Genomic DNA, 25,993 nt, shown 5'->3' with positions numbered 1-25,993 from the left:
AGTATCATTTTTGTAATAGTAATAATAATAATAATACAGTAAATATAACCATAACACTTTAAGCCCAATGTCGTGAATACAAAGTCAATGGATTGAAGCGGTGTATGGTTCATGATTCCATGATAAGCGGTGTACAACCGCGGAAGTAAGTAAGGTGAAAAACCACGGGATTAAACAAACAACCGCAGAAGTAAGGAATTCGCCTTGGTTTTTTGATAGCATGTTATTAACCCAACCCTTGTGGGGATAAGGGATATATAGATTACAGTAGATCTTCCCTCAGTTCTGTAAGTAACACTTTCCTTACGGATGTCTGGATTCCTCCAAATTTCTTTGTTTAATGTAATAGACAGCATTAGCGACTGTTTAAAAAGCTAATCAGGTGTGTTTGTGGTTTATAATATTTTACAAGCCTGGCTATGCCGCTGTTAGACTTTCGGTCTTGTTTTTGATTGTACAGTACTGCATTTTTCTCTTTCCATATGTTAACTTTGCATTTTTATTGTCTGAAACAAATGCTATTGTTTGCCCTTTTGTTTTATAAAAAGTGTTTATGTTTGTGAGTATGAATTGTAAGGCTCAAGTACAATTAATTGTTAAAACTAATTTACTAATTTCTGAAAGTGAAAATTAGATATTAAATATTTAATGTTATTTTTCATTCAACTATTCATCCTGCTTTTTTCTTTCACATCTTGGCAGGTCTCTGGCAGTTGGAACGAGTAAAGGATTTCACCTGTTTGGGCTGCGAAGCACTGATCGTGTAGAACAACAGCACTTTTACCGTAAGATTTGACAAGAAGCAGAACATTCGCCATTAATTTTAGATGGGAGTTACTATTAACAAAACCAAAAGTCTTAACAGGTAGCCGGGCTTGTAAAATATTATAAACCACAAACATATGATTAGCTTTTTAAACAGTCGGTAATGCTGTTTATAACATTAAACAAGTAAATTTGGAGGAATTCCGACGTAAGCTTTACTTACAGAACTGAGGGAAGATCTACTGTAATCTATATACCCCACAAGGGTTGGGTTAATAACATGCTATCAAAAAACCGAGGAGAATTCCTTACTTCCACGGTTATTAGTACCGTACACCGCTTATCATTGATTCATGAACCATACACCGCTTCAATCCATCAACTTTGTATTCACGACATTAGGATTAAAGTGTTATGGTTATATTTGAGGCCTAAGGCCGATACGTACCGTTTTGTTGGAAGATCCATAACGTCTATTCTTTCGATATTTGATGGTCATTTTAACAATCGGTTTGTTTGTGTTTCACACTGAATGAAAAACGTCAAGGTAGAGCATGGCGATTGTGATATATGACAGCTTCGACGATATGTTCGGCATGAATGGCATATAGATCAAAATGGCGGTGTGTGGAGAGTCAGCCGCCATACCGCTGTAATGACATCAGACGTATTCACATCACCCTGTCATGTGACCATATCTTCAGCTCTGATTGGTATACATTTGAGGGGACATACATACATACATACCTACGGACAGACAAACGCTGTTCTAGACGGATTTGCCCTATGGGCTACGCCATAAAAAGCACCACAAACTCTACTAGATACCCTAAAATATGTACATTCCAATCGGAGTCTTCTTTGGAAAATCAGGAATAAAGAAGTCTCAAACAGTACTGGAATCATAAGTGTCTTGATCACATAATGAGGAATCTTATGCTGTTAGTTTGAATTTTAATCTTGTTATCGTTAAAGTATTGTAAATATGTGTACATTTTCCTTTATCGGTGATTTGGAAGGGTTTTTGATGCATTTGAAGATCAATGGGTCTGTGTGACCTAATTGTTCAAGCATACAACAACAACAACAACAACAACATGCATTTTAAGGCCATTTTCCCTGCTAGAGCGGGGGTTAGCCTTAATTGTTCAAGCATGTAAACCAATTTATTTGTATAAAATACTTCTAATTACCTATGTCACCGAACGTGGATGGACGTTATGTTTTCACCCCTGTCTGTCTGTTTTTCTGGCTGTGAGCCGGATATCAAGTTATGGACGAATTGGGCCGAAACTTTGGTGGCCAAGTTGGGTGTGTGACGAGGATGAAATAATTACATTTTGGTGAAGACATGGATCTGGATATGGGAATTTTAAAGTGATTCTTCACCATTGAGAGACAGGGTCAAAAGCTATATTTAGCACGATATCTCAAAAAGTTATGGCCCAATTAGGACGAAACTTGGTGGATGAATTGGTTAGTGACAAGAACAACAAAAAAAAAAAAACCAAAAAAAAAACCACCTTTAGAGGCCATTTTTCCCCGCAAAGCGGGGGTTGGCCTTTTTCGGGAACCGTGGTTGTTGTTGTTTTTCGGTCCCCTATTTGAAGCAATGTTTTACGGCCGGATGCCCTTCCTGACGCCAACCCTTTTTGCCGCCTTTAACGACAAACAGGGAATTACCAGTGAACTGGTACTCAATTAGCCGACCTCGGAGGGATGACAGGCTGAGTCAACCCCCCTGGCGTTAATTCAGCGATCGACCGGGATTCGAACCCAGGATCCTAGGATCCTAAGCCTGCTCCCTAGCCGCTAGCCCAACACCAGGGATTCTGGATATGGGAATTTTAAAGTGATTCTTCACCATTGAGAGACAGGGTCAAAAGCTATATTTAGCACGATATCTCATCTGATTAGATTGATTAGATTAGATTAGATCTCATCTGGTTAGTGACAAGAACAAGCTGATTAGATTTTGGTTCAGTGGGATCCAAAGCATAAACCGTTTAGCCTGGCGGCGTTATGCGCTCTAACGAGTGCGGTTCTAGTTTTTCCAAGCAAAAACTCTCATGCAATGTTAACAAGAAGCTCTGATCTAAAATTGATGTTTGTGGGTGATGTCAAATGGGGCTGTAATTAACATTTTTAGATGATGTGCTGAGGTTACCAGTGTTTTGTATTTTGGACCATCTTTTTTTTAATGGAGCAGCACTCAAGTGAGAACATTTGATTGGAAGGAGAAATGGGGGTGAAGGTGGTGGAGAAGAATCCAGAAAATATAGCGTAGGGAAATGTGGGAGGATAAGAAAGTGGGGAAAGAAGAAAGAGCATAGGAATAAAGGGAGGTGGGAGAGGTAAGATGTAAGATGTACAGCACATGCAGGTAAGGTAAGAGTGATGAGTTTAAAATTCTGCCTTGTTTGTATACATAATAAATAGATGCTCTTGTTTGTACAGGACGTTGCTATGAATTTGGCAAACTTTCAGGTTTAAATGCACCAGTTTCTTTCCTTATTCAAAGTAGACGATGCCAGGATGTGCCCAACCAGTTTATAGAAAAGAATTGTGTAAATTATAGGTGTTTATTGATGAAATAAATTTAATCACAAACTTTACCCTTAAAACGAGGCATTGGTTTGCTATAAATATAAACAAGATGTTTTGCAGTGCTGATTATTCAAATAAGTGTGACACAGCTGCATTTTGTTACACAGCTGCATATTATTGCATATTATGACTCAGCTGCATTTTATTACTCAGCTGCATTTTATTACTCAGCTGCATTTTATTACTCAGCGTTCAACCTTAGTGATTACTACTACTACTACTACTACTACTACTACTACTACTACTACTACTACGCCACGCCATTTTGCTGTTCCTCGAGCTGTGCTATTTTCGACATTTCCTTCTCATCCTCTTCCGTTTTCGTTTGTATTTTTGGTTTATTTGGGTTATTTGAACCGAGTTGGTTCATTTTGTTACTTTACTTTGACGTCCCGTTTGAGTTATTAGTCCCTTTGTGTTCGGGCCTAGCCGCAGCGTGCGGCCGCACCCGTGTGGGACTAGATTTGCCGCGCCCGATTTGTGGCGTATCACAAACTGTTTGACTGCCTTGTTTTTGCTTAATCACCCTTGACTTTCTGTGCTAAATTTGCATAGTTTTGGCGATTAAGCCGATAAGTTATTTGCTCAACGCGCGTTGCGCGTTTGATTATCCTTTTGAGTTAATCATCAGCATACCGGTACGGTCGTGCTAAAATAAACAGAAGCTCGCGAACGAGCTCATTGGTATTTTTTTTTTCCATTTTCATTTGACGGGAAATATACCGTTAATAGTAATCATGCCTCTGGATGGTACATGGGCAAGGATGGCCGCTACTACCTCTGGTGCAGGTGGGAACCGCCCTGCCCACCCGTTTAAGGCGTTAACAAGGAAGCACGGGGTGAAATGCGAGTTGGGACAAATCACCCAAATAGAGGCCTATGTGAACGCACTCGCTAGTGTGGTTGATCCAGCAACGATAGTTGCAGCCTCGAAAATGTATGGACAAGCTGTGTTCTTTCTTAACTCAGAGGCTGCAGCAAACAAAGCCATTGAGAAAGGGATTAGTGTGGGAGGACTCTTTGTACAAGTCGAGCCGCTCTCAAGTCTTGGTACAAGGATAATTATATCTAATATACCTCCTTACGTGCCTGACAATGTCGTGGTGCCTTTCCTGGAACGACTGGGAGTGTTGAGATCACCCATCAAGCCTGTGTCTTTGGGCTGTCATGAGCCCTCCCTACAACATGTCTGGTCTTTTAAAAGACAAGTATCCATTGAATTGGGAAAGGAGGCTGAATGTGAGGGGTCGTTTGTTATTCCTTTTGACGGAAAGAATTACAGGGTGTTTTATATGACAAACGAACCCCGTTGTTTTGTATGCAAAGCGAAGGATCACAGGAGAGCAGACTGCCCCACCATCATTAAAGAGGTTGCAGCTCCTCAACGTCCAGATCAGCCTCGAGAGGATCCCAGCGTCACTGTAGGTAACCTAAGAGAGGCGGTTGCTCCTTTGTGCTCGAGGGCAGTGGACCCTCAAGAAAGTTCTATACCAGCTTCTCATCCCAACTCTTCTGATGCCATAAATCAATGGCAGGCAGTGGGAGCAGGGAAGGCAAAGAGAGCACAGAAGAGGAAATCAGAACCCGCAGAGGATGGGACCACGGAACACCCTGGTACAATTGAGGATGACACGGGAAGTAATGTGTCAAAGGGATTTGTAACGCCTAGTATTCTGAAGGAGAAAAGAGTGGTAACCCAATCTGAAGAAATGGAAGAAGAAGAAGAAGAGGAAACTATTCATCAAACGACAGGATATGGAGAGTCTTCTCTCTCAGATCCACCCAAAGACAGTTTGAAGAATGAACAGGAAGGGAGACCGTCAGGTAGTAAACCCAGCACGGAAAAGACAAACAACCTAGAGGTATCTGACTTGACAGGGCCAAACGATACTGTGATGTTGGCTCCTGAGAAAATGCATCCAATAATTACAACTGCAACGAAGCTTCAAAATAAACCAGGGATTGAAACGTCTACAAGAGCAGTTCTGAACCGAAGGATTAACACCGAAGTTTCAAAGGATTCTGAAGTAGCATTCATCGGAGGGACAGACAGAGAGAAGGAACCAGACACACAAGCATCAATAAAGTTGCTGGCACTGACCGACATCTCAGGTGATGTCACTTCACTCACTGTTGGCGCAGAAAGGGGAATAGTTGAGCACATCTCTATTTTACGACCCCAAAAGGTTGGATCTCCTATACCAACTGAGGAGGAGGCATCCATTCCCACAGGTGTAGCAACGTCCGCCGCATCAGAGCGAAAGGAGCGTTCCTCTGCGCCAGAAGATTATGCCAAGTCAGCCTTGAGAGACGACATGGCAGAAGACTTGACACATTGTACAAGTCCAAAGGAGAAGGATCTTGAACCTCCAGACAGCGATGATGAGGAAAGTATTGGTGATGGGGAAGACTATCAAGGGTCACTGACTGGTTTAGAGACAGACCTACCGGCAGGGCGCCATTCCTGCATTCCCAGCCAGGAGATACTCGAGTTCCTGGAACAAAGCTTGCATAGCAGGAAGAAAGTGGAAAATGCGCTGAAACGGTGGAAAGATTATGACTTGCTAGTGCATTCCTTGTATGCACTAAGGAGAGAGGGACATAAAACAAGGACTTCAGGCTCGGCCGAACAAGCCCGAGTCAGGAAGTTTCTAGCAAAGTTGTTGAGTTACGGGCCTGAATATAAATTCGTTTAGGAGGATGAATTTCACAGAAACAAAACTCTCAATACAACAATGACATCAAACTTACGAATAGGATCATTGAATGTCAATGGCTGTAAGGATGCATTCCGTGTGCACCAGGTATTGTCATTCTGTGTGAAGGAAAAACTTGAAGTAACCTTTTTGCAGGAAACCCACACGACCCCAGAGGCTGCATCCCGATGGGAAAACCAATGGGAAGGCTTGGCCTTTTTCAGTCACCTAACGGACACATCTTGTGGAGTCGCTACCCTCTTTTCACCAAAGAGGAAACCTGAAATACTTGTCGTAAAGGAAGCCAGTGTGGGGCGGTTGCTACATATAAAAGCAAAGTTTGAAGAATTTGTTGTCAATTTCGTCAACATTTATGCACCTTGTGTAGGAGTTGCAAGGGGGATTTTCTTCAACCGGTTGCAGAGATTCATGCTCACCTTGCCTGGTGAAGAGTGTGTAATTCTTGGAGGAGACTTTAATTGCACTCTAAACCCCTCCCTTGATCGAATAGGTCAGGAGCCGCATAATCCCTCTGTAAGAATATTACAACAAACCATAACACTGTTAAACTTGAGGGATACTTGGCACATACAACACCCCACAGACAGAACATTCACGTATACGAGTATCAGAGGTGGTCATATATCACAATCCCGGCTCGATAGAATTTACGTGTCTCACCGTTGGTGTAAGAGTGTCAGTGACTCCAGCATAAAAGTTGCCCATTTCACAGATCACAACTTGGCCTGGATTAAGTTTTCCCTGGCGGAAACAAGGCGAGGCCCTGGCTTGTGGCACCTGAACAATGCTTTAAGTCAGGATGAAGCCTTTTTGTCAATCTTTTTGAATTTTTGGCAAGCCTGGAGGAATAAAAAAGGAGATTTTTGCTCACTTGGATTCTGGTGGGATGTAGGCAAGGTACGATTGAAATTGCTGTGTCAGGAATACTCGTATGGATCGAGCAAAACACTTGGGTTAGGGATCAAAAGACTGGAAGAGGAACTGCTGCACCTTGAGAAGCACCTGGCCACACTTACCTCTACTGAACTGCAGGCATACCAAGAAAAAAAGAGCACCCTTAAAGCATGTAGTCGTGTGAAGGCACGAGGGGCATATGTGCGCTCTCGTTTGCAGTTTATTTCTGAGGATGAATATGTCCTGAATTATCTCAAAGGGGTGGAAAAACGCAAAGGTCAATTCAGGGCTATAGCGAGTGTTCTCGCAGAAGATGGTCTCTTGCTCAATGGCTCTGAGGATGTTCAAAAACGAATTAGAGCCTTTTACGCTCAGCTGTATTCGGGTAAGAGCACAGATGCAGGTGCAGGTGGCACTTTGTGGAGTAGTCTTCCTGAAGCCTCTGTAGAAGACCGGGAGCAGCTGGAGACTCCATTATCTCTGGAAGAATTGAAAACCGCCCTGCACAGCCTATCAAGAGATAAAGCCCCTGGCATGGATGGCTTATCATGTGAATTCTATATAAAAGTATGGGACTTGGTTGGACCTGATTACCTAAGCGTAGCTCAGGAAGCATGTGATACAGGTATAATGCCCCTTTCTTGGCGTCGAGCGATGCTGGTCTTGATTCCCAAGGAGGGTGACTTGAGAGACTTTAAGAATTACCGCCCTGTGTCTCTGCTGTGTGTGGATTATAAGGTCATGGCTAAAATGTTGTCACTCCGTCTTGGACCAGTCCTGACAAAATTAGTCAGCCCGGACCAATCTTATGCCATTCCAGGCAGGACAATACATGACAACATATCCCTTGTCAGAGACCTGATACAGTATGCGGACATGACTCGGACTCAAGTCGGATTTCTTTCCTTGGATCAGGAGAAAGCCTTTGACCAGATGAACCATGAGTATCTGTTTGAAACCTTGCTAACATTTGGGTTGGGGAGGAGATTTGTAGGCATGATTCAGACGTTGTACATGTCGGCAGAATGCCTAGTCAAAGTCAACGGTTTCTTGCTCGCGCCCTTTCCATTTAAGAGAGGAATAAGACAAGGATGTCCCCTGTCCGGCCAATTATATTCCCTATGTATCGAACCCTTCCTTTGTTTGATGAGAAGAAGGCTAACTGGCATTGTGGTGCCACACAACAGGGTCAACCTCAAACTTTCTGCATATGCAGATGATGTTCTCGTGTTTGCCAGCAATGCAAGGGATATGCAAATAGTTTATGATTGTCAGCAGGTCTATTCAGCAGCATCGTCTGCTACAATCAATTGGAGGAAAAGCTCGGGGCTTCTAATTGGACAAATGCAGGTAAAGGAGTTACCAACACTTTTTCAGAAATTGACCTGGAGTCGCAATGAGCTCAAATATTTGGGGGTGCACTTATCCACTTCCCATGGGTCCTCACCACTCATTAACTGGAACACTTTAGGGGACAAGATCGAAGCAAAGTTGAGAGACTGGAGTGGACTACTAAAAGTCCTGTCTCTGAGGGGAAAAACACTCCTTATTAAACAGTTTATAATTCCGAAGTTAGTATTCAGGCTCTCTTGCATAAGCACTCCAGAGGAGTTTCTGGTTAAGATGCAGAGGAAGCTACTGGACTACTTTTGGAATGGTAAACACTGGGTTTCCCTGGGCATTCTGAGCTTGCCTTTTTCAGAAGGTGGACAGTCTTTTCCCTGCCTTCGAAGCCACTACCACGCATCCAGGCTGAAGACCATACAACGTTACCTACATGTGAACCCTGCACCGCAATGGTGCTCACTGGCATCATACTTCTTCAGCAAAGTGCTCAATCTTGGGTACAAAAGGAATCTTTTCATCATTACATCTCGGAGCCTGTCTAGTGCTACATTGCCTCCTTTTTATCAAGAAATGCTGAAGGCTTGGAATGTAGTCGACGTACAAAGAACAGTTCCTTATCCAGGCAAGGACCTGTTAGAAGAACCGCTCATTCTCAACCCTCTTCTACAGGGCCCAACTCTGGCTTCCTTTTCAGTACGAAGGAGCCTCTTAGCTGGTAGCATATCCACAGTGGGAGACCTTCTGAACGATGGTAAGAGAACGCTTTTACCCAAGGAACTCGCAGCGAAAATGGGCCTGAGGACAATCGGGATCCCCTCCAGGATACTTGAAGAGGTCAAAAGCTCCTTGCCTCCCGATTGTCTGGAATATCTAGAGAATCCCAAAGAGGGTGATGGATCTGGACAGATGTCCATCGGTAACTCCATGGATTTTAAAATCCGACCACGATGTTGCGAGCTCTCTCAGCCAATACCTGCAAACAATATGAGTAAGACCCCTGGCACAGTGGAAATGTCGCTCTGTGGGCTATCAAGGAAAAATATATACCTGCTAGTGATCCACTCGCTCCATTATATAGCTCTTGCAACCCGACTGGATACTCCCTGGCGTGAGATTCTTCCACTTCCTTCGACTGTTCATCCACGTTGGGATTCACTCTATCTCTACCCAACGCCAAGAATGATGGCAGACTTAAGTTGGAGGTTGCTACATGGTGCACTGAGCTCTGGATCTATGATGCGGCACTTCACTAACGTCTCAGAGGATTGCTGCTTTTGTGGTGAAAGGGAAACTATATTTCACATATACCTTCAATGCCACCGTCTTGAACCAGTGTTCTTACTGATGAAAAATCTTCTCTTGCGCTTCTGGCTTCACTTCTCTCCAACACTTTTTATCATCGGGCACCCGGTAAAGAAACTAAGCAAGTCACGAGATCTCCTTGTTAACTTTATTTTAGCCTGTGCAAAAATGGCAATATATAAAACCAGGAAGGCAAAAATTGAGAAAGATGTGGTGGAACACAGTTCTGTATGTCTGAAGGGCTTAATACGCTCACGCATTATTTCGGAGTACAAGGCGGCAGAATATAGTAACACTGTTCAAAAGTTTAAGGAAACCTGGACTATAAATGATGCACTTTGTACGGTCTCCCCACAAGATATTTTGCTCTTATTTGTATAAATGTGTTATTTGGCATTCTTTTTGGTGTTCTTTGGCGTTCTTTTTTTTTGGTGTTCTTTGGCGTTCTTTTACCTTCCCCTTATCTGTCTTGGTAGTGCTTTCTCTTCAAAATGCTCTACCTTGGCTACTGTAGTTCAAACCATGGACTTGCAGAGATGAGGAATTGAGCGACATTAAACTGGGAACATATGTTTGCCTGAGCTTGCATGAGCTCTGAACGCAAATCTCTGTAACCTTTCCAACAAAAGCACTACTACTACTACTACTACTACTACTACTACTACTACTACTACTACTACTACTACTATTACTACTATAACTACTATTACTACTATTCCTACTTTAACTGCCCCAATTCTTCCCATCTTCTTGTGGAGTCGCTGGGGAAATGTTTTAGCCTAAGTCTTTCATGAACCAGCTGGTAAGACTGGGCGTTCAAGGTCAGGAATTAGTCCGGTTTAAAAAAAAAAGTCAGTTTACTGTCTGGTTAAGAATCGAACACATACTAGGCAGCTCAAAGGTTGGTTAAATTTACTGTGGGGAGGGGAGGGGAGGGGGGGGGAGGGGAGAAGGGGAGGAGGGGAAGGGGAGGAAGGGAAGGGGAGGAGGGGAGGGGGAGGAGGGGAAGGGGAGGAGGAGAAGGGGGCAGAGGAGGGAAGGGGAGGGGGAGGGGGGGAAGTGGAGTGAGGAAGGAGGGGGGAAGGTGAGGGGGCAGGCAGGAGAGGAAGGGGAGTGGTTCACGTTTCTGAGTGAATGTGGCTCACGTTTCTGAGTGAATGTGGCTCACGTTTCTGAGTGAATGTGGCTCACGTTTCTGAATGAATGTGGCTCACGTTTCTGAGTTAAGTGTGATGCCGATCAGGAAGAAGAAGAAGCCGTACTACCAAATTCGTACACTTCCGGAATTGTTTGATTTATTTGTATTCAAATGTCTGGTAATTGTTTTGTATTTATTTATGCGAATGTGTACTTGTGTATAACTGTCATTAATTTAAAAAGGCTTCGGCACTATCGAGCGATGTTTTTTTTTTTGTTTTTTTTTTAAACCAAAAAAACCAACTTTTCTTTTTCAATTTTTTTTGTTTGCCTCGAACACTCCCAGGCACTCACCGATGAACCTCTGAAAGTTTGATGAAGATCCGTTCAGGCATCTCTGAATAAAACGCGGACACACACACAGACAACTCGCGTTTATATATATTTAAATCGGGATTTAAATTTAATTCAGAAATTGATCCAGACGTCTATTCTCTTTCAAACATTCAAACCGACAGAGGTAGTTATTTATCACAGCATCTGTAGAATATTCACCCTTTTACTCAACTCCATTTCGCTGTTATTTGGTGGAGCAAAAAGTCAACTGAGCTTTATAGATATTTAGATAATAATAATAAAATAAAATAATAATAATAATAATAATAAAGGTAATTGCAATTCCACTTTCATTGCGGCCAAAGGCCGAATTGAGGCAAGTTTCACAATTGATGAGTTCAACAAATAAAACACAATAACGGAATAAAGTGGCAACCAGTTATAAAATATAAAATGAAAACGAATACAAAAACATTACAGTAAAAGGAGCACTGATGTAGAATAAAAATAAAATGAACACCATCAAGAAAAAACAATTTAGCAGTAATTTGACGGATTCACACCACATCAAAGTTCAATGTTTAGCAAACACTACAATTTGTTCTTTAACCGGATGAGGGATGCCATTGGGCTATTCTTGAATCTTATGGTTCTGCACTTCAACTCGGTTAATTGCTTTGAGTTTCGTAGCAAATAGTCACTGTGATATCTGTCTGCAGATAACAAGTGGTGAAGTTTGGAATTTGGAAGCGATTGTGCGAAACAACAGCAGAGTTGCTCACCTCTCTTCTCAAGTGACTCCAGACCACAATCACATAAAGCATCCAAGTAACTATGGTAGTTTGCGCAGAGCCTCTGCTGAGTATGTGGGTGGCCCCCTGCAAACCTCATGTGGGGGGCCCTTTCTATTGGAGGGCTAATAAGTAATAATATGGTGACAGATCTTCAGGCGAAGAATCGATTTATACCTTGGTTCCGGAGGGGTTAGCGAAGTATTAGAATGACCAGCTCTGTCTCTGTCTCTGTCTCTGCGTGTATCTGTCTTTCCACACCATCATGGGTAATGTATTGTCATATCTCGGCTATGCCTGTACCGATTGTAACCAAACTCGATAGGACAGTAGTGTGGGTCAACCAGAGTGTGATATGTGGCCAACAATGAACGAAGTCCGATGTCAATCGCTGTTCATTTTTTTCCAGGATTGCTTATGTGGGCCTAATGCTGAGGTTGATAAGAATGAAGGTAATGCTGACTGACGTCCTAAAGGTACTTCCTCAAGATGGAGTAATGACAACATAGCTGACATAAAGTCGAGTAAATGATTCACAGTAAATTTCATTCGATTTACTTTGAGGTAGTTTGAAAGCTATTTAACAAGTAAGAAAAACCTTTTTTTTTTGAATGAAAATGATGTAGGGATGTTACTGTGAAAAAGTATGGAAACAAGAAGAACTCAAAACTGTGAGCAGTGATGCCCCGGGGACCAAGATGCCCCATTCTGATTGGACAAGTGTGCAACAACGTCCTTGACAACGGACCCAATTATGCAAAGTTTGAACTTAATTGATCCGAAAAATGAAGGAGGTGCGTTTTAGAAGTTTTTCATGAAATCCAATTTGGCCGCAATGCCACATGACCTATGACGTCATCCAGAGGAGTCGCCTGGTCATGTGACCCATGACATCATCAATTTTGATCAATTTTGTTTTCTTTTTCATTGCCAGACCATGTGACCGATCAAAAAAAATAGTTTCATATTCAAGTTTGTATTGATACGTAGATGCCACAAAAAATGTTTTGTGTTAATGGGATAGATTTTTTTTTAAACCTCAACATAGCTGCCAAACTGCTTCACCAATGACGTCATCTTATCCAACTTTTTTGCACCATGGGTAATCGATCATAACATGACAAGATTCAAATCGATAGCATTTGCGGTTTAGGAGAAGAAGAAGTTTTCGCTTAAATCCAAGCTAGTTGCCATGGTGATTGCAAAATCAAGATTCGAAAAAAGATGGCATCAATTCCCATTAGTCCCAACATTCCTGGAAAGTTTCAATTTGATCGTTGATCGGAGCAACAGTGCCGACGCTGCAGCTTCCACAAAATTTGGCAGAAAGAATAATAATAATAATTAATAAGTTCCATAACAAAAGGAGATTTTGTTCTGAAAATGAAATGATCAGTAGTGGTCCTAATGATCGATTGTACTTGGAAAAAAATCAATGTCTGTTTAAACATAAAGATACAGGTTTCTATTTTAAAAGTCCGTCTATCTTTCTGAATTGGATGAAGATGTTTAATGTATGGTAACAGGAACCATTTAAGCTTTTAGAATAAAGTGTGACGGACACAGAAGGAGCACAACAACAACAACAAAAACAACAACAACAAAAACAACAACAACTCTGCACAACACAACAAAAACAACAACAACTCTGCCACGAAAGGTCCGGTTTTCATGTGTTTCACTGTATTTTTCATCCTCATTGAGATTTACACATAGGTATGCCATGTGGTTGTGAAGTGCAACATGAAGTCTTTGATTAAACCTGTCAGTGAAGCGATTGGCAGCCGGTAGATATGCATGGCTAGTGTTTTTGGAAACGTCTATGGAACACAACTGGACTTTAAAGATGCTTTAGCTGATGTGAGAGGCCCCTCTTTGTGGGTGGCCCCCAGTGGCTGCTGCCTACGCGGGTGCCTAACGGAGGCTCTGCGGCCAAGAATAAGTCGACAAGCCCTTTTCTGAACAAATTCAACCACTTTACACTGCTGCTTTGTGATTCTGCTCGATCACACAGGAGCCCCACATTTTAATATGGGATGAACAAAAGATGTAAAAATGGTTAGAAGATTATTGCTTGGGAGGGAATGGTATTTCAACTTCCGAATCATGTGTAAACGACTGTTAGCTCGTTTAACAATGGAACTGACATGTGCATCCCATTTCAAATCTGTCTGAATGAAGATACCCAGCAATTTAATGATATTACAATTTTGGATTACAACATCATTCAATGACAGGTTCGGAGGGGGTGGTTTGTTTCGAGTGAAACAGATGTCAACTATCGCACACTTTTTGGGGTTAAGACATTCTGTTCTCCACTGACCAGTTATGAAGTTCAAGAACAGCCGGCATACCAGATTCAGTTTGAGTGTTGCGCTTTTCAATAAATGTAAGATCGTCAACATATTTGAAACAATGAATACCGGTGGCAGTTTTGTTGTGGCAGGCATCGTTGATCATGGCAAAAAATACAACAGGTCCCACCTTTGTTCCCTGAGGAACTCCAGTATTAATGCGTGAGCACTCAGAAACCTTGCCAGCATACTTTAACGTACTGTTCACGATTTGAAATAAAGTCGCTTATCCAGGAAACAAGAGATGAATCGACTCCCATTTGTAGTTTTGAAATAGCAATTGTACGATCATTGTGATCGAAAGCTTTGGAAAAGTCCATGAGCATCAATGACAAAATTGATCCTGGTGTTTCTGCATGCTCGTGAACTGGTGTGCAGAATGTCAATCGGGCATTGTGAAGTTGATACACCTTTAATGTTTCCAAACTGTTTGGGGTCAAGGTTCTGCTTCAATGCTCCCATCGTTCGCTGTGCTATGAAGTGTTCTGCAATTTTTGAGAAATGGGCAACTGGGCGCAAGTTGTCGATGGTGGCAGGTGACTATTTTGGAATGGGAACGACATGTGCCCTTTTCCATTGTGCTGGAACTGTCTGTTGCTTGTATGACGCATTAATTGTGTCCGTCAGAGGTTCAGCTAGTTCATAAGAGAACCGACGGATAAGTCTGGCAGAGATATTGTCAGGACCGCTTGCTTTGCGAGTTTCGTTTTTCCCAATTTCTTGACTTCGAGTTATAGAGATTTAGTTACTTCTGGATATTTAATAATCTATATTGGAAAGCGATTAAATAGAGAACCTTATCTTATGGTTTTGTGACAACGATAAGAAATGTGAAACATAAAATCAAAGTGTGAATGTTTATGATGGAGGGTGCTGCTGCCAAAAGAGGAAAAGGTGAAAGATATAATAATTATTTTAGGAGTGGCTTCCCTCTTTGTTGACGTGGAAATGATCAAATACAGTGCTACCACTTAAAAACACAAGATTCAAGATCAAGATTTTCCATTCTTATGCAGATCATTATGTGCCCCTTCTTAACTAAGTGATTTGTATCAAATTATCAAGAAGTATAGCTGATAATTGAGTCTCAATCTTCCAAAGTCTTGATAAATTTCCCAAGTAGTGGTAACACTGATCAGGTACTGGGTGAACACTTGAAACATTTATATTTAATTTAGACATATCTCACATTCTCACCCTGTCTCTCCATAAGCCTTGTCAAATGACTCCACCTATCTATTTTCACAATCAACCACTGGAAGTGGTTCACTCTCTCAAAATTGTGGGCCTTACCATCAGCTACAAAATCTTCTGGGTACAACATTTTTTAAAAGCTGGCTTCCAAAGCCAGCTGCAGACTGGGCATCCTCCGTCATTCCTTAAAACCTAACTTCCCATGGCCTACAAGCTGGACTTGTCCAGAGTACTGCTCTCCCATAAGGGCTCCTGCCCCCACTTCCCACCTGTCTCTGCTGGATGCTGTCAAATCCAAAGCTCTCACAGCATTGATATTTCCCACAAAGAAGCAGAAGCACAGCGGCTGCTGCATTTCATTGTAGACTGATTGATGATCTCTGGTTGATGTCTTTCCTTCCTCTCCGCAGGTCTTGCTCCCTCTATTCTTTCATCCCCAATCCATCCAGTTCACATTCATTCTTCCCGCAGCACCTTCATTTTTATACTCCCAAAGACTTGCTGCTAACCTCCACTCTTTTGTTCCTCTCTTGTTGAACATTCTTACTTTTTTTGTTAAATCTGACTCTTTCCTCTGGAGCCTCAGATTGGCAATACACCATCACCGCAGGTCATTCAGCAGCTCCATCCTTGTGATCATTTTCACTCTCATTAATTAACCCATCACATCTATTTATACTTATAGGTTGCCATATTTATTTTCACTTTTCTCTCTCTCCTCCTGCTTCTTCATGTTCACCCCCTTGTTATGTGTATATGTTGTGCCACTGCTGTCAAAACAGCATAAAACTAGAACGGCACTCAGTAGGGAGCATACCTCCACCTGGTGAACAGTTTACGTTTTGTATCTCAGAGTAGACCAGAAGATCACAATACAGAATCACAGTTAATCAAAATCACAGGAATCACCATAGGTCGTCTTTCATACCCTGATCTACCCCTCGATTTTGGCCATATCACTCAATGGTGAAGAATCACTTAATAAATTATACTAGCTGGATCCGGATCCGGATCTTCACCAAAATTGAATCGATTCTTGTCACACACACACCCTGTCCACCAAGTTTCGTCCAAATCCGTCCACAACTTTTTGAGATATCCTGCTATGTATCGTTTTTAGCCCAATCTCCCAATGGTGAAGAATCACTTAAAAAATTATACGAGCCGAATCCGGATCTTCACCAAAATCTAATCATTTCGTCCTTGTCACATACACTACATCTCTGCCAAATTTCGTCCGAATCCGTCCACAACTTTTTGAGATATTTTGTTCACAAATGGACAGACAGACAGACAGACAGAGGTGAAAACATAACCTCCATCCAACTTTGGTGGCGGAGGTAATAATAAATAATATTGCTAAAGAAACGAGAATAGCATCTGCCAGGGAGTGTATACATCTGCCAGGCTGAACAGTTTCCCTATAGTATCCTACTGATAGGACGGATCCATATCCGGATCTTTAACAAGATCTAATCAATCTGTCAATTCGGATTCAGACCTGGTCACTCTACCTTGGACATGCTGATTCTACTCCCAACAATGGAACGGAGGCCTTCAACGTCAGACATGAGATCATCTCGAACTTCCATTACTGTCTGACATCCTGCTTTGCTGTCGAAACTGTCTGCCTATGGAATCCAAGGCCAACTCCATCCTTGGATTACTGACTTCCTCTACTCTCATAGCCAACATGTGACTCTCAACAGAACTCTTTCGTCTCCTCTCCATGTCAACGCTGGCGTACCCCAAGGCAGTGTTTTTGGCCTTATCCTATTCCTATCCCTCTCTGGAAAATCCTCTTTATGTCTTTGCTGATGAATATACTCTGTCACATCATCCCTCATCTTTCTAACAGACACGCAGCAGCCTCCTCCCTCTTTTCAGACCTTAACAAAATTTAAATCTGGTCAAACACTTGAATATGTCTTTCAATCCTGAGAAATCCCACATACACACACTATCTCTCTCTCTGAAAGGACCAAAGGATGTACAGCAAACCCTCCCTTGTACTTACTCAACAACACTCTCAAAGAGGTTCAGTCACTCAAACTCTTGGGTCTCACTGTCAGCCATGATCTCTCTTGGGCAAGCCACATTTCAAAGTTGGCCTGCAGAGCCAGACACCGACTGGGCATCCTCCATCGTGTAAAGTCCTTCCTTGGCCCACCAGAACTCCTGTCTACCTCCAAGGCTTTCAGCCACAGCTTGATGGAGTACTGCTCTCCCATCTGGGCTGGCTCCCTTGCATCACATCTTGCTCAGCTTGACGCTTTGGAAAACAAGGCTTTCAGAATCATTGGAATCTCCGGCGATGAAGCTATCTCTGAGGGCATTTCACTCGCTCACCGCAGGCAGGTTGGTGGTCTTTCTGTCTTCCACCGACTCCTCTCCTCCCTGCTCCCCCAGCTCTGTCTGTGCTCTGTCCCCCCCCCCCCAAATACTCCTACAGGTCGCACAAGATCTGCCAGCAACCCTCTTATTGTTAAACTGCCAAAATCAAGACTCTCTGCTCACCTTCACTCTTGCATTCCTCTTTTCTCCCGCCTCTGGAACAAACTCCCTCACTCTCTTCAATCCCACTCCTCCCTCCAGGTCTTTAAAACAGCTGTTCACCACCATCTCTTATCTTCCCCCATCCAAAACCTTAATCTTGTCTACCCCCCATTAATTTCACCCCAGCCCTCTCCCTCCCACAGATCTCCCGATGTCCCTGTTTCTCGACTGTTGTACTGTGTGCTTCCCTCTCCCTCCCCATCTTGTCCCCCACTCCCTTTATTATATATTTTGATGTGCCCATTTGTTTTTATGTGATTAATGTTAGCTCTTACACAAACCTTGATCTGGTATACAACAAAAATAAAATAAAATAAAAGAAACTATGAATTTCAATGTATATTTCAAACTGCTAATCTGCCCAAGGTGTCATTTGAGTTTTGTTTTTAACGATTTTCATGTTTAAACAATGTTTATAATAAATCCAGAGTTTATCTTTTGATCACTTGAATCAAGTTAAAAACTCTGTTTTACTAAATTTGGTTCTCAAGTCTAAACAAGCATTTATCAATCCACTGTTCTTGAGATTGGCTCCTTCTTATTCTTCATTGGCTGAGGGCTTGGCTATACCGCTGATGCAATACCTTCTGCTGGTTAGGGCAGAAATTTGTAATTTTTTCATTGTGCCCATGATAGCTCGCCTACTCTTTGCGAAGGACACCATATTGGATCTTTAACGTCCACCAACTAATGCTAGCAGGCGGGACGCCCAGTTTTAACGTCCATGTGAGGGGTGGCACACATTGATGAACCACCCTGCCTGTGAAATGGTTTACAGCTGGGTTGAGATTCAAACCCAGCCGAGACGGCTAAGAGGTGAGTGTGTGTTTCTCAAGGCCATCCTGTCGGCCACTACACTGCTTCATTTGGACCATCATGAGAGCAGGACAAATGGGTGAATATGACATTTGTTAAATAAAACAAATGTACCCCCTTATTTAAAGCCAAAGTACACCTTGAAAACAATGAGGCTGCAAATGCACAAAAAAACTTGATTGGCAAAGATAAATATACAAGTAGAAATAGTTCAAAGATGATAGAAGATCTGTAAAGATGAGAAGAAATAGAAGAGGAAGAAGAATAACAACAAGAAGAAGAAAATATTGACGTAGATGAATGTATCCCAGCCATGTCGTTGGCATAATGAGCGGCTTCACCACCCGCAAGGAAGTGGATTGAGACTGGAGAAAACGTTAACTTCAATGAATTGTCAATCCAAAGAAATATCTCTGCAGGACATGACGATTGATCACGAACCAAAATTGTATCAAAGGGTGTCTTGAGTGCTCAGGATGCCAATCGATTGATTGTTAAGTGACTTGGATCGAATGAGTAATTTGATATACATTTAATGACTGGTTGTAGCAATAATGCCTTGCAATATAATCTACTCATTGGAGTGTTAACGCCAGGGTCATATTCGAAAAAGAAAAATAGACAAAGTGCGTCGTACAGCACTCCCATCCCAGTGACAGGCAGAAAGCAGCTGTGCCACTCTCTGCTGATCTGGAATTGATTAGAGGCTGGTCTGATGATAAATAGAGCATGCCCTTCAATCAAGGAGAATCTCACAGTTTTACCCTATTGCATTGGCAGGATTGTCAAATGAACCCAACTATTTCCATAATCAACCACTGGTGAGGTCCAATCTCTTGACCTTCTCAGCCTAACTTTTGGCTACAAGCTATTCTTGGCAGACCATTTTGCCAAACCGGCCTCGAAAGCGAGCACAGACTGGGTATCCTCCTCCGTTCCAAGTCATTCCTTGAAAACTCAACACGGCCAAGTTTCAAATCACCTCCATTTGGACATGTTGTTCTGAGCGAATCTTTTTCTTGGCACTCCTTAACTACTCAAAGGGTACAACACATATATGTGGAGCTCAATGGAAGAAAAACAATGACTGTTGACCAGAGATCCTGTATTCTACTTTACGTTACTGGACACAGTATATGGATGCTTGGTTACTCTGGATTTTATTGCTATTACTCATGAGGGGCTGTGCAGCTCGGCCTATCCCATTTCCAGCACACACACACATTAGTAGCCTTTTCGCCATCCAATGCCTTTCTTTCCTTGTCTTGCACCCTCTGCCATCATAGCCAAATAGTCCCAGAAGGTTGCATGCATATTCATCCATTATTGCAAAGAGATGAAATCAGAAGGGAGGTAGAGCTGGAAGTAAAGCAAAAGTAGAAGTTTGGATGAAAGGTTGGTGTGCAGTCGTGGCCAAAAACATTGGCACCCTTGCACTTTTTCCAAATAACTCACAATTTTCTCTAAAAATAAGTTCAAATTGACAAAAGTATTTGGTCTCCACAATTCTTTATTTCACTGTTAACATTACAGAACCTTTCTTTTTGATTCAGAACTTAATATTTCCTTTTAAATCAGAAAATAAAAATAAACGGCATTGACAAAATTATTGACATCCTAGATTTAATATTTGGTAGCACAGACTTTGGACAAAATAACTGCAGTCAAGCGCTTTCTATAGCCATGAATGAGCTTCCTGCACCGCTCTACTGGCGGTTTGGGCCACTCGTCTTGTGCAAACTGCTCCAGTTCTCCCAGATTTGAAGGGTTCTTTCTCCCAACTGCTGTTTTCAGATCTCCCCACAGGTGTTCAATGGGATTTAGATCTGGACTCATTGCTGGCCACTTCAGAACAGTCCAGCGTTTTGTCTTGAACCATTCCTGGGTGCTTTTTAAGTGTTTTGCATCATTGTCCTGCTGCAAGACCCATGACCTTTGACGGAGACCCAGCTTTCTGACACTGGGTTGAACATTGCACTCCAAAATGCCTTGGTAATCTGATTTCATGATGCCATGCACACATTCAAGGCACCCAGTGCCAGAGGCAGCACAGCAACCCCAAAAACATCACTGAACCTCCTCCATGCTTGACTGTAGGGAAGGTGTTCTTTTCTTTGAATGCTTCATTTTGTTTTCTGTAAACATACAGATGACGTGCTTTACCAAAAAGCTCTAATTTGGTCTCATCTATCTACAGGACATTCTCCCAGAAGGATTTTGGCTTGTTCAGGTGTGTTTTGACAAACTCCAGTCAGGCTTTCTTATGTCTCCCTCTCAGCAGTGGGGTTCTAGGATAGAACCCCCTTTCATTGAGTTGGAGACGGATGGTGCGAGTTGAAACTGTCGGACCTTGTGTCTGAAGGTTAGCTTGAATCTGTTTGGCAGTTGATCGAGGTGCTTTCTCCACCATTCAAACATTCATTCACTGCAATCTTCGATCAAGTTTTCTCTTGTGGCCACATCCAGGGAGGTTGGTTACAGTGCCATGGGCCATAAACTTCCTGATAACATTGCGTACGGTGGACACAGGAACATCAAGATCTCTGGAGATGGACTTGTAGCCTTGAGATTGTCAAGGCCCTAACAATGGATGGAGGTCCTCAATGCCAAACAGGAAATTAGAGCAGTCTCCCTTGACATATCACGTGCCTTCGATACGGTCTGGCACCCCGCTCTGCTCACCAAACTCTCCTCTTTTGGTATCCATGGAAATCTCCACGCATGGCTGGCGGACTTCCTCTCTAGTCGTAGTCAACGTGTGGCCCTGAATGGGTTTCTCTCATCTCCTCTTCCTGTTCAGGCTGGAGTTCCACAAGGCAGTGTTCTAGGCTCTGTCCTTTTTCTGGTCTTCATCAATGATCTCTCTGACTCTCTTGAAAATCCTCTGTGTCTCTTTGCTGATGACTCTACTCTCTGTCGCTCCATTCTTCATCCCTCAGATCGGCAGTCTGCTGCCTCCTCACTCTCTGCAGACCTGGACAAAATCACAGACTGGGCAAACAAGTGGAACATGTCTTTCAATCCTGACAAATGTCACACTCTTACGATGTCTCTCCGAAAAGACCGACTGGACAACCCTCCCATCCACTTTCTGAATAATCCTCTCCAAGAAGTTCTGTCACTCAAGCTTTTGGGTCTCACTATCTGCCATGATCTTTCCTGGGAAAACCACATTTCAAATCTGGCCTCCAAAGCCAGTCGCCGACTGGGCATCCTCCGTCGTGCGAAGTCCTTCCTTGGCACACCTGAGCTCCTCACCACATACAAGGCTTTCATCTGCAGCTCGTTGGAATGCTGCTCTCCCCTCTGGGCTGGTGATCCTGCCTCACACCTGGCTCGGCTTCACGCTGTTGAAACCAAAACTTTCAGAAACATTTGAATCTCCCGCGATGAAGCTGATTGTGAGAGCCTTTCACTTACTCACCGCAGGCAGGTTGGTGGTCTTTCTGTCTTCTACCGACTGCTCTCTGGCCTAGCTCCCCCAGCTTTCTCTGGGCTCTGTCCCCCAAATATTCCTACAGGATGAACAAGATCTGCCTGCAACCCTCTTATGGTCAAACTGCCAAAATCAAGACTCTCTGCTCACCTTCACTCCTTCATTCCTCTTTTCTCCCGCCTCTGGAACAAACTCCCTCACTCTCTTCAATCCCACTCCACCCTCCAGGTCTTTAAAACAGCTGTTCACCACCATCTCTTATCTTCCCCCATCCAAAACCTTGATCTTTTCTACCCCCGCTAATTTCACCCCAATTCCACTTTTTTGAAATACCAACTTCTGTCCTGGAAGTCATTGGTGTCCTTGTGTTTTATACTTCTCCCTCCACCCCCCCCCCTTCCCATGCCTCCTCCCCCCAAGCCCTCTCCCTTCCACACATCTCCCTGCTCTCAAATGTTGTGTTTGTGTGCTTCACCTTCTCTCCCCATCTTGTTTTCCGCTCCCGCTTTTTATATATTTTGTTTGTCTGGTTGATTTGTTTGTGAAGTAAATGTTAGCTCTTTCACGAGCCTTGATTCAGTATACAAAAAAAAAAAAAAAAAAAAAAAAAAACTTCTCAAAGGTGCCAATAATATTGTCCAGGCCATAGGATTTCTTTGTGGAATAAGCTAAGATTTCGTAATTTTCTTCAGCTTTTTTTGTTTTGTTCCACTGCAAACCAAAGAAATACATATGTGGATCCCAAAATATTTTTTCATTTCAATAATTTTCTGGAAGAAATGGTGCATTATTTGAAAAATGTGCAAGTTTGCCAATATTTTTGGCCACCACTGTACATTGAGGAATGGTCTGGGGTATGGGAATGCTGCTCCATTCCATTTCATAACAAGCAGATAGGCCAGAAGCAATTATTGCCTCCACCACCGAAGGTGGAGGGAGGTTATGTTTTCAGCCGTTTGCCTGTGTTTTTTGTCTGTCTGTGAGCATGCAACGTGGTGGACAGCTTGGGTGTGTGACAAGGATGAAATGGTTAGATTTTGGTGAAGATCTGAATCTAATTACTTGATTTTTTAAAAGTGATTCTTCACCATTGAGTGACAGGGCCAAAACTATATAGCACGACATCTCAACAATTTATGGATGGATTATGACAAAACTTGGTGGATGCATTGGGTTGGTGACAAGAACAAGCTGATTAGATTTTGGTTCAAGTCCCGCTGCAGATCCGGCCTATCAGTGGGATACGCAACATAAACTGTTCAGCCTGCCAGAGATATTCTCCATCATTCCTTGAATATCGGTCTTTTGAAATTTTGTGATCTTCTTCATCTCTTTCTCTATAATTTTCCTTTATTTTGCTCTTTTTTCATCTTCTTATTCGTCTTTCTCTTCCTCATATTTTTTGCTCATCCTCATCCTTTCTCATTTTTCTTCTTCGTAAGAAAAACAGCTATGAAAAAAGAGCAAGGTGGAGGAAGATGTTCCTAGCTATCCTCTTCCTCGCCCTTATTGCCCTCCTTCCTCTCTCTGCCTCTTCCCTCCAGAACAACTTTGACAGAAGAGTGAGGAAGAAGGAGACATGCTCCTCACACTCCTTTTTCTTAATTCTTCCTCCCCACCTCCTCTTCTCCATCCTCATTGATTCCCTACATCATCAAAGTGGGGATAAGGCATGTTAACATGTTAGTCAAATGACCTCACAGAACAAAATTAGGCCGATTTTCCTTTCTTAGGAACGAAGTTGTCTTTGTCTTTTTACGGCGTAGCCCATCGGGCAAAGCCCATACATACATATGCCCATACATATGTATCGTAGCCCATACATACATATGTATGTATGTATGTATGTATGCATGTATGTATGTCCCCTCAAACGTATACCAATCAGAGCTGAGGATCTGGTCACATGACAGGGTGATGTGATTACGTCTGATGTCATTACGGCGGTATGGCAGCTTACTCTCCACACTCCGCCATTTTGATTTATATGCCGTTCATGCTGAACATATCGTCAAACCTGTCACATATCACAATCGCCATGCTCTACCTTTAATGTTTTTCATTCAGTGTGAAACACAAACAAACGGATTGTTAAAATGAGCATTAAATATCCAAAGCATCGGCATTACGTCTCTTCCAACAAAACGGTACGTATAGGCCTTAGCTCATCTTCGGACCGCTTCGGACAAATTAAGCGCAAGTTTCTTAATACAGTAGTGTATCGTTTCAGTAGTATCATTTTCGTAATAGTAGTAGTAATAATAATATCGTAAATATAATACTTTAATCCCAATGTCATGAATACAAAATTAATGGATTGAAGTGGTGTATGGTTCATGAATCAGTGATAAGCGGTGTTTGGCACTAATATTAATAATTGCAGAAGTAAGGAATTAGCCTCGGTTTTTTAATGGTAATATCATTTTCAAGATATAACGTTAATATTATAGTAAATCTAATCGTAACACTACTCCCTTCGCAGTGACTGCAAACGTACTGGAAGTTAAAATATATCTTCTACATATTAAAGTAGCGGCAGTTTTGTATCCGTTACGTCATTATGTCTATGATGTCATTACGACGACTGAGTCCACTGACCGACATTTTAATTTACTAGTAGGCCTACACCCGCTCACTACGGGAGCTGCAAAGGTTCATTTCTCTGGGGTTTATAGATTACAGTCGATCTATGGTCGGATCTCTGGAACATTGGGCATGTGTTCATTTACCAAGTTTCTTGTGGAGAGATCGCCAAGTTGTTTAAGCATTCGAGCAAGCACTCCATTCAAAACCGTTAAGGAACGGCTGGCTTGGCAAGCGCTAGCTAGCTGCTTGGTAAACGAGCACACCCTCAACCGTTGTGGGGTATATAGATTACAGTAGAACTTCGCTCAGTTCTGTAGGTAAATCTTACCCCATGGATGTCGGGATTCCTCCAAATTTCTTTGTTTAATGTTACAAACAGCATGAGCAACTGTTTAAAAAGTTAATCATGTGTGTTTGTGGTTTATAATATATATATATACTAGCGGGGTCACCCGTGGGAATCCCACGGGCATGGATGTGTGTGACATTTCGACATATTGAGTTATATGCTGCACATTCATTTTTACAAAATGGTTACTGGCAAGTCATCAGATCCAGAAATGGTGTGATGAACACAATTTATTTATTTCACATAATATGTGACCCCTCACTCCTCTCCACCTGACACTCTCCTGTCTCCACCTGACACTCTCCTGTCTCCACCTGACACTCTCCTCTCTCCACCTAGCACTCCTCTCCTCTCCAAACCCTCACATCCCTCTCCTTTCCAATCCCTCACCTCTCCAATCCCTCACACTCCTCTCCTCTCCAATCCTTCACACGCCTCTCCAATCGCGCCTCACACTCCTCTCCAATCGCGCCTCACACTCCTCTCCAATCGCGCCTCACACTCCTCTCCAATCGTGCCTCACACTCCTCTCCAATCGTGCCTCACACTCCCCTCCAATCACGCCTCACACTCCTCTCCAATCGTGCCTCACACTCCTCTCTAATCGCGCCTCACACTCCTCTCCAATCGCGCCTCACTCGCCTCTCCAATTGGCTTTCCCCGTCTCGTTTCTCTCCTTTTTCTCCCGTCTCGTTCTTTTTCTTGCTCCAAATCGGCCCGTCGGAATCGGAAATCGGCCCGTCTCGCCCGTCGGCCCGTCGGAATCGGAAATCGGCCCGTCTTGCTTTTGTGCTTGTGCGTAAATA

The 25,993-nt window shown here is 42.7% G+C and overlaps 1 protein-coding gene across 1 annotated transcript in view; it reads left to right on the top strand.

Moving 5' to 3' along the window:
• Positions 1 to 702: 702 nt before the first annotated feature.
• LOC137435144 (WD repeat domain phosphoinositide-interacting protein 2) overlaps positions 703 to 25,993 on the top strand; it is a gene marked incomplete at its 5' end in the record, with an annotated part of 122,628 nt that continues 97,337 nt past the window's right edge. Inside the window, 1 exon segment of the mRNA XM_078784620.1 lies at positions 703 to 785. Within this exon segment, the coding sequence (XP_078640746.1) occupies positions 703 to 785 (83 nt within the window).

This window comes from Myxine glutinosa, chromosome 9, assembly GCF_964187855.1.
Source record: "Myxine glutinosa chromosome 9, kmMyxGlut1.1, whole genome shotgun sequence".
Classification (NCBI taxonomy): domain Eukaryota; kingdom Metazoa; phylum Chordata; class Myxini; order Myxiniformes; family Myxinidae; genus Myxine; species Myxine glutinosa.
Note: the sequence above shows the minus strand (reverse complement) of the source record. Positions and strands in the feature narration are given on the sequence as shown.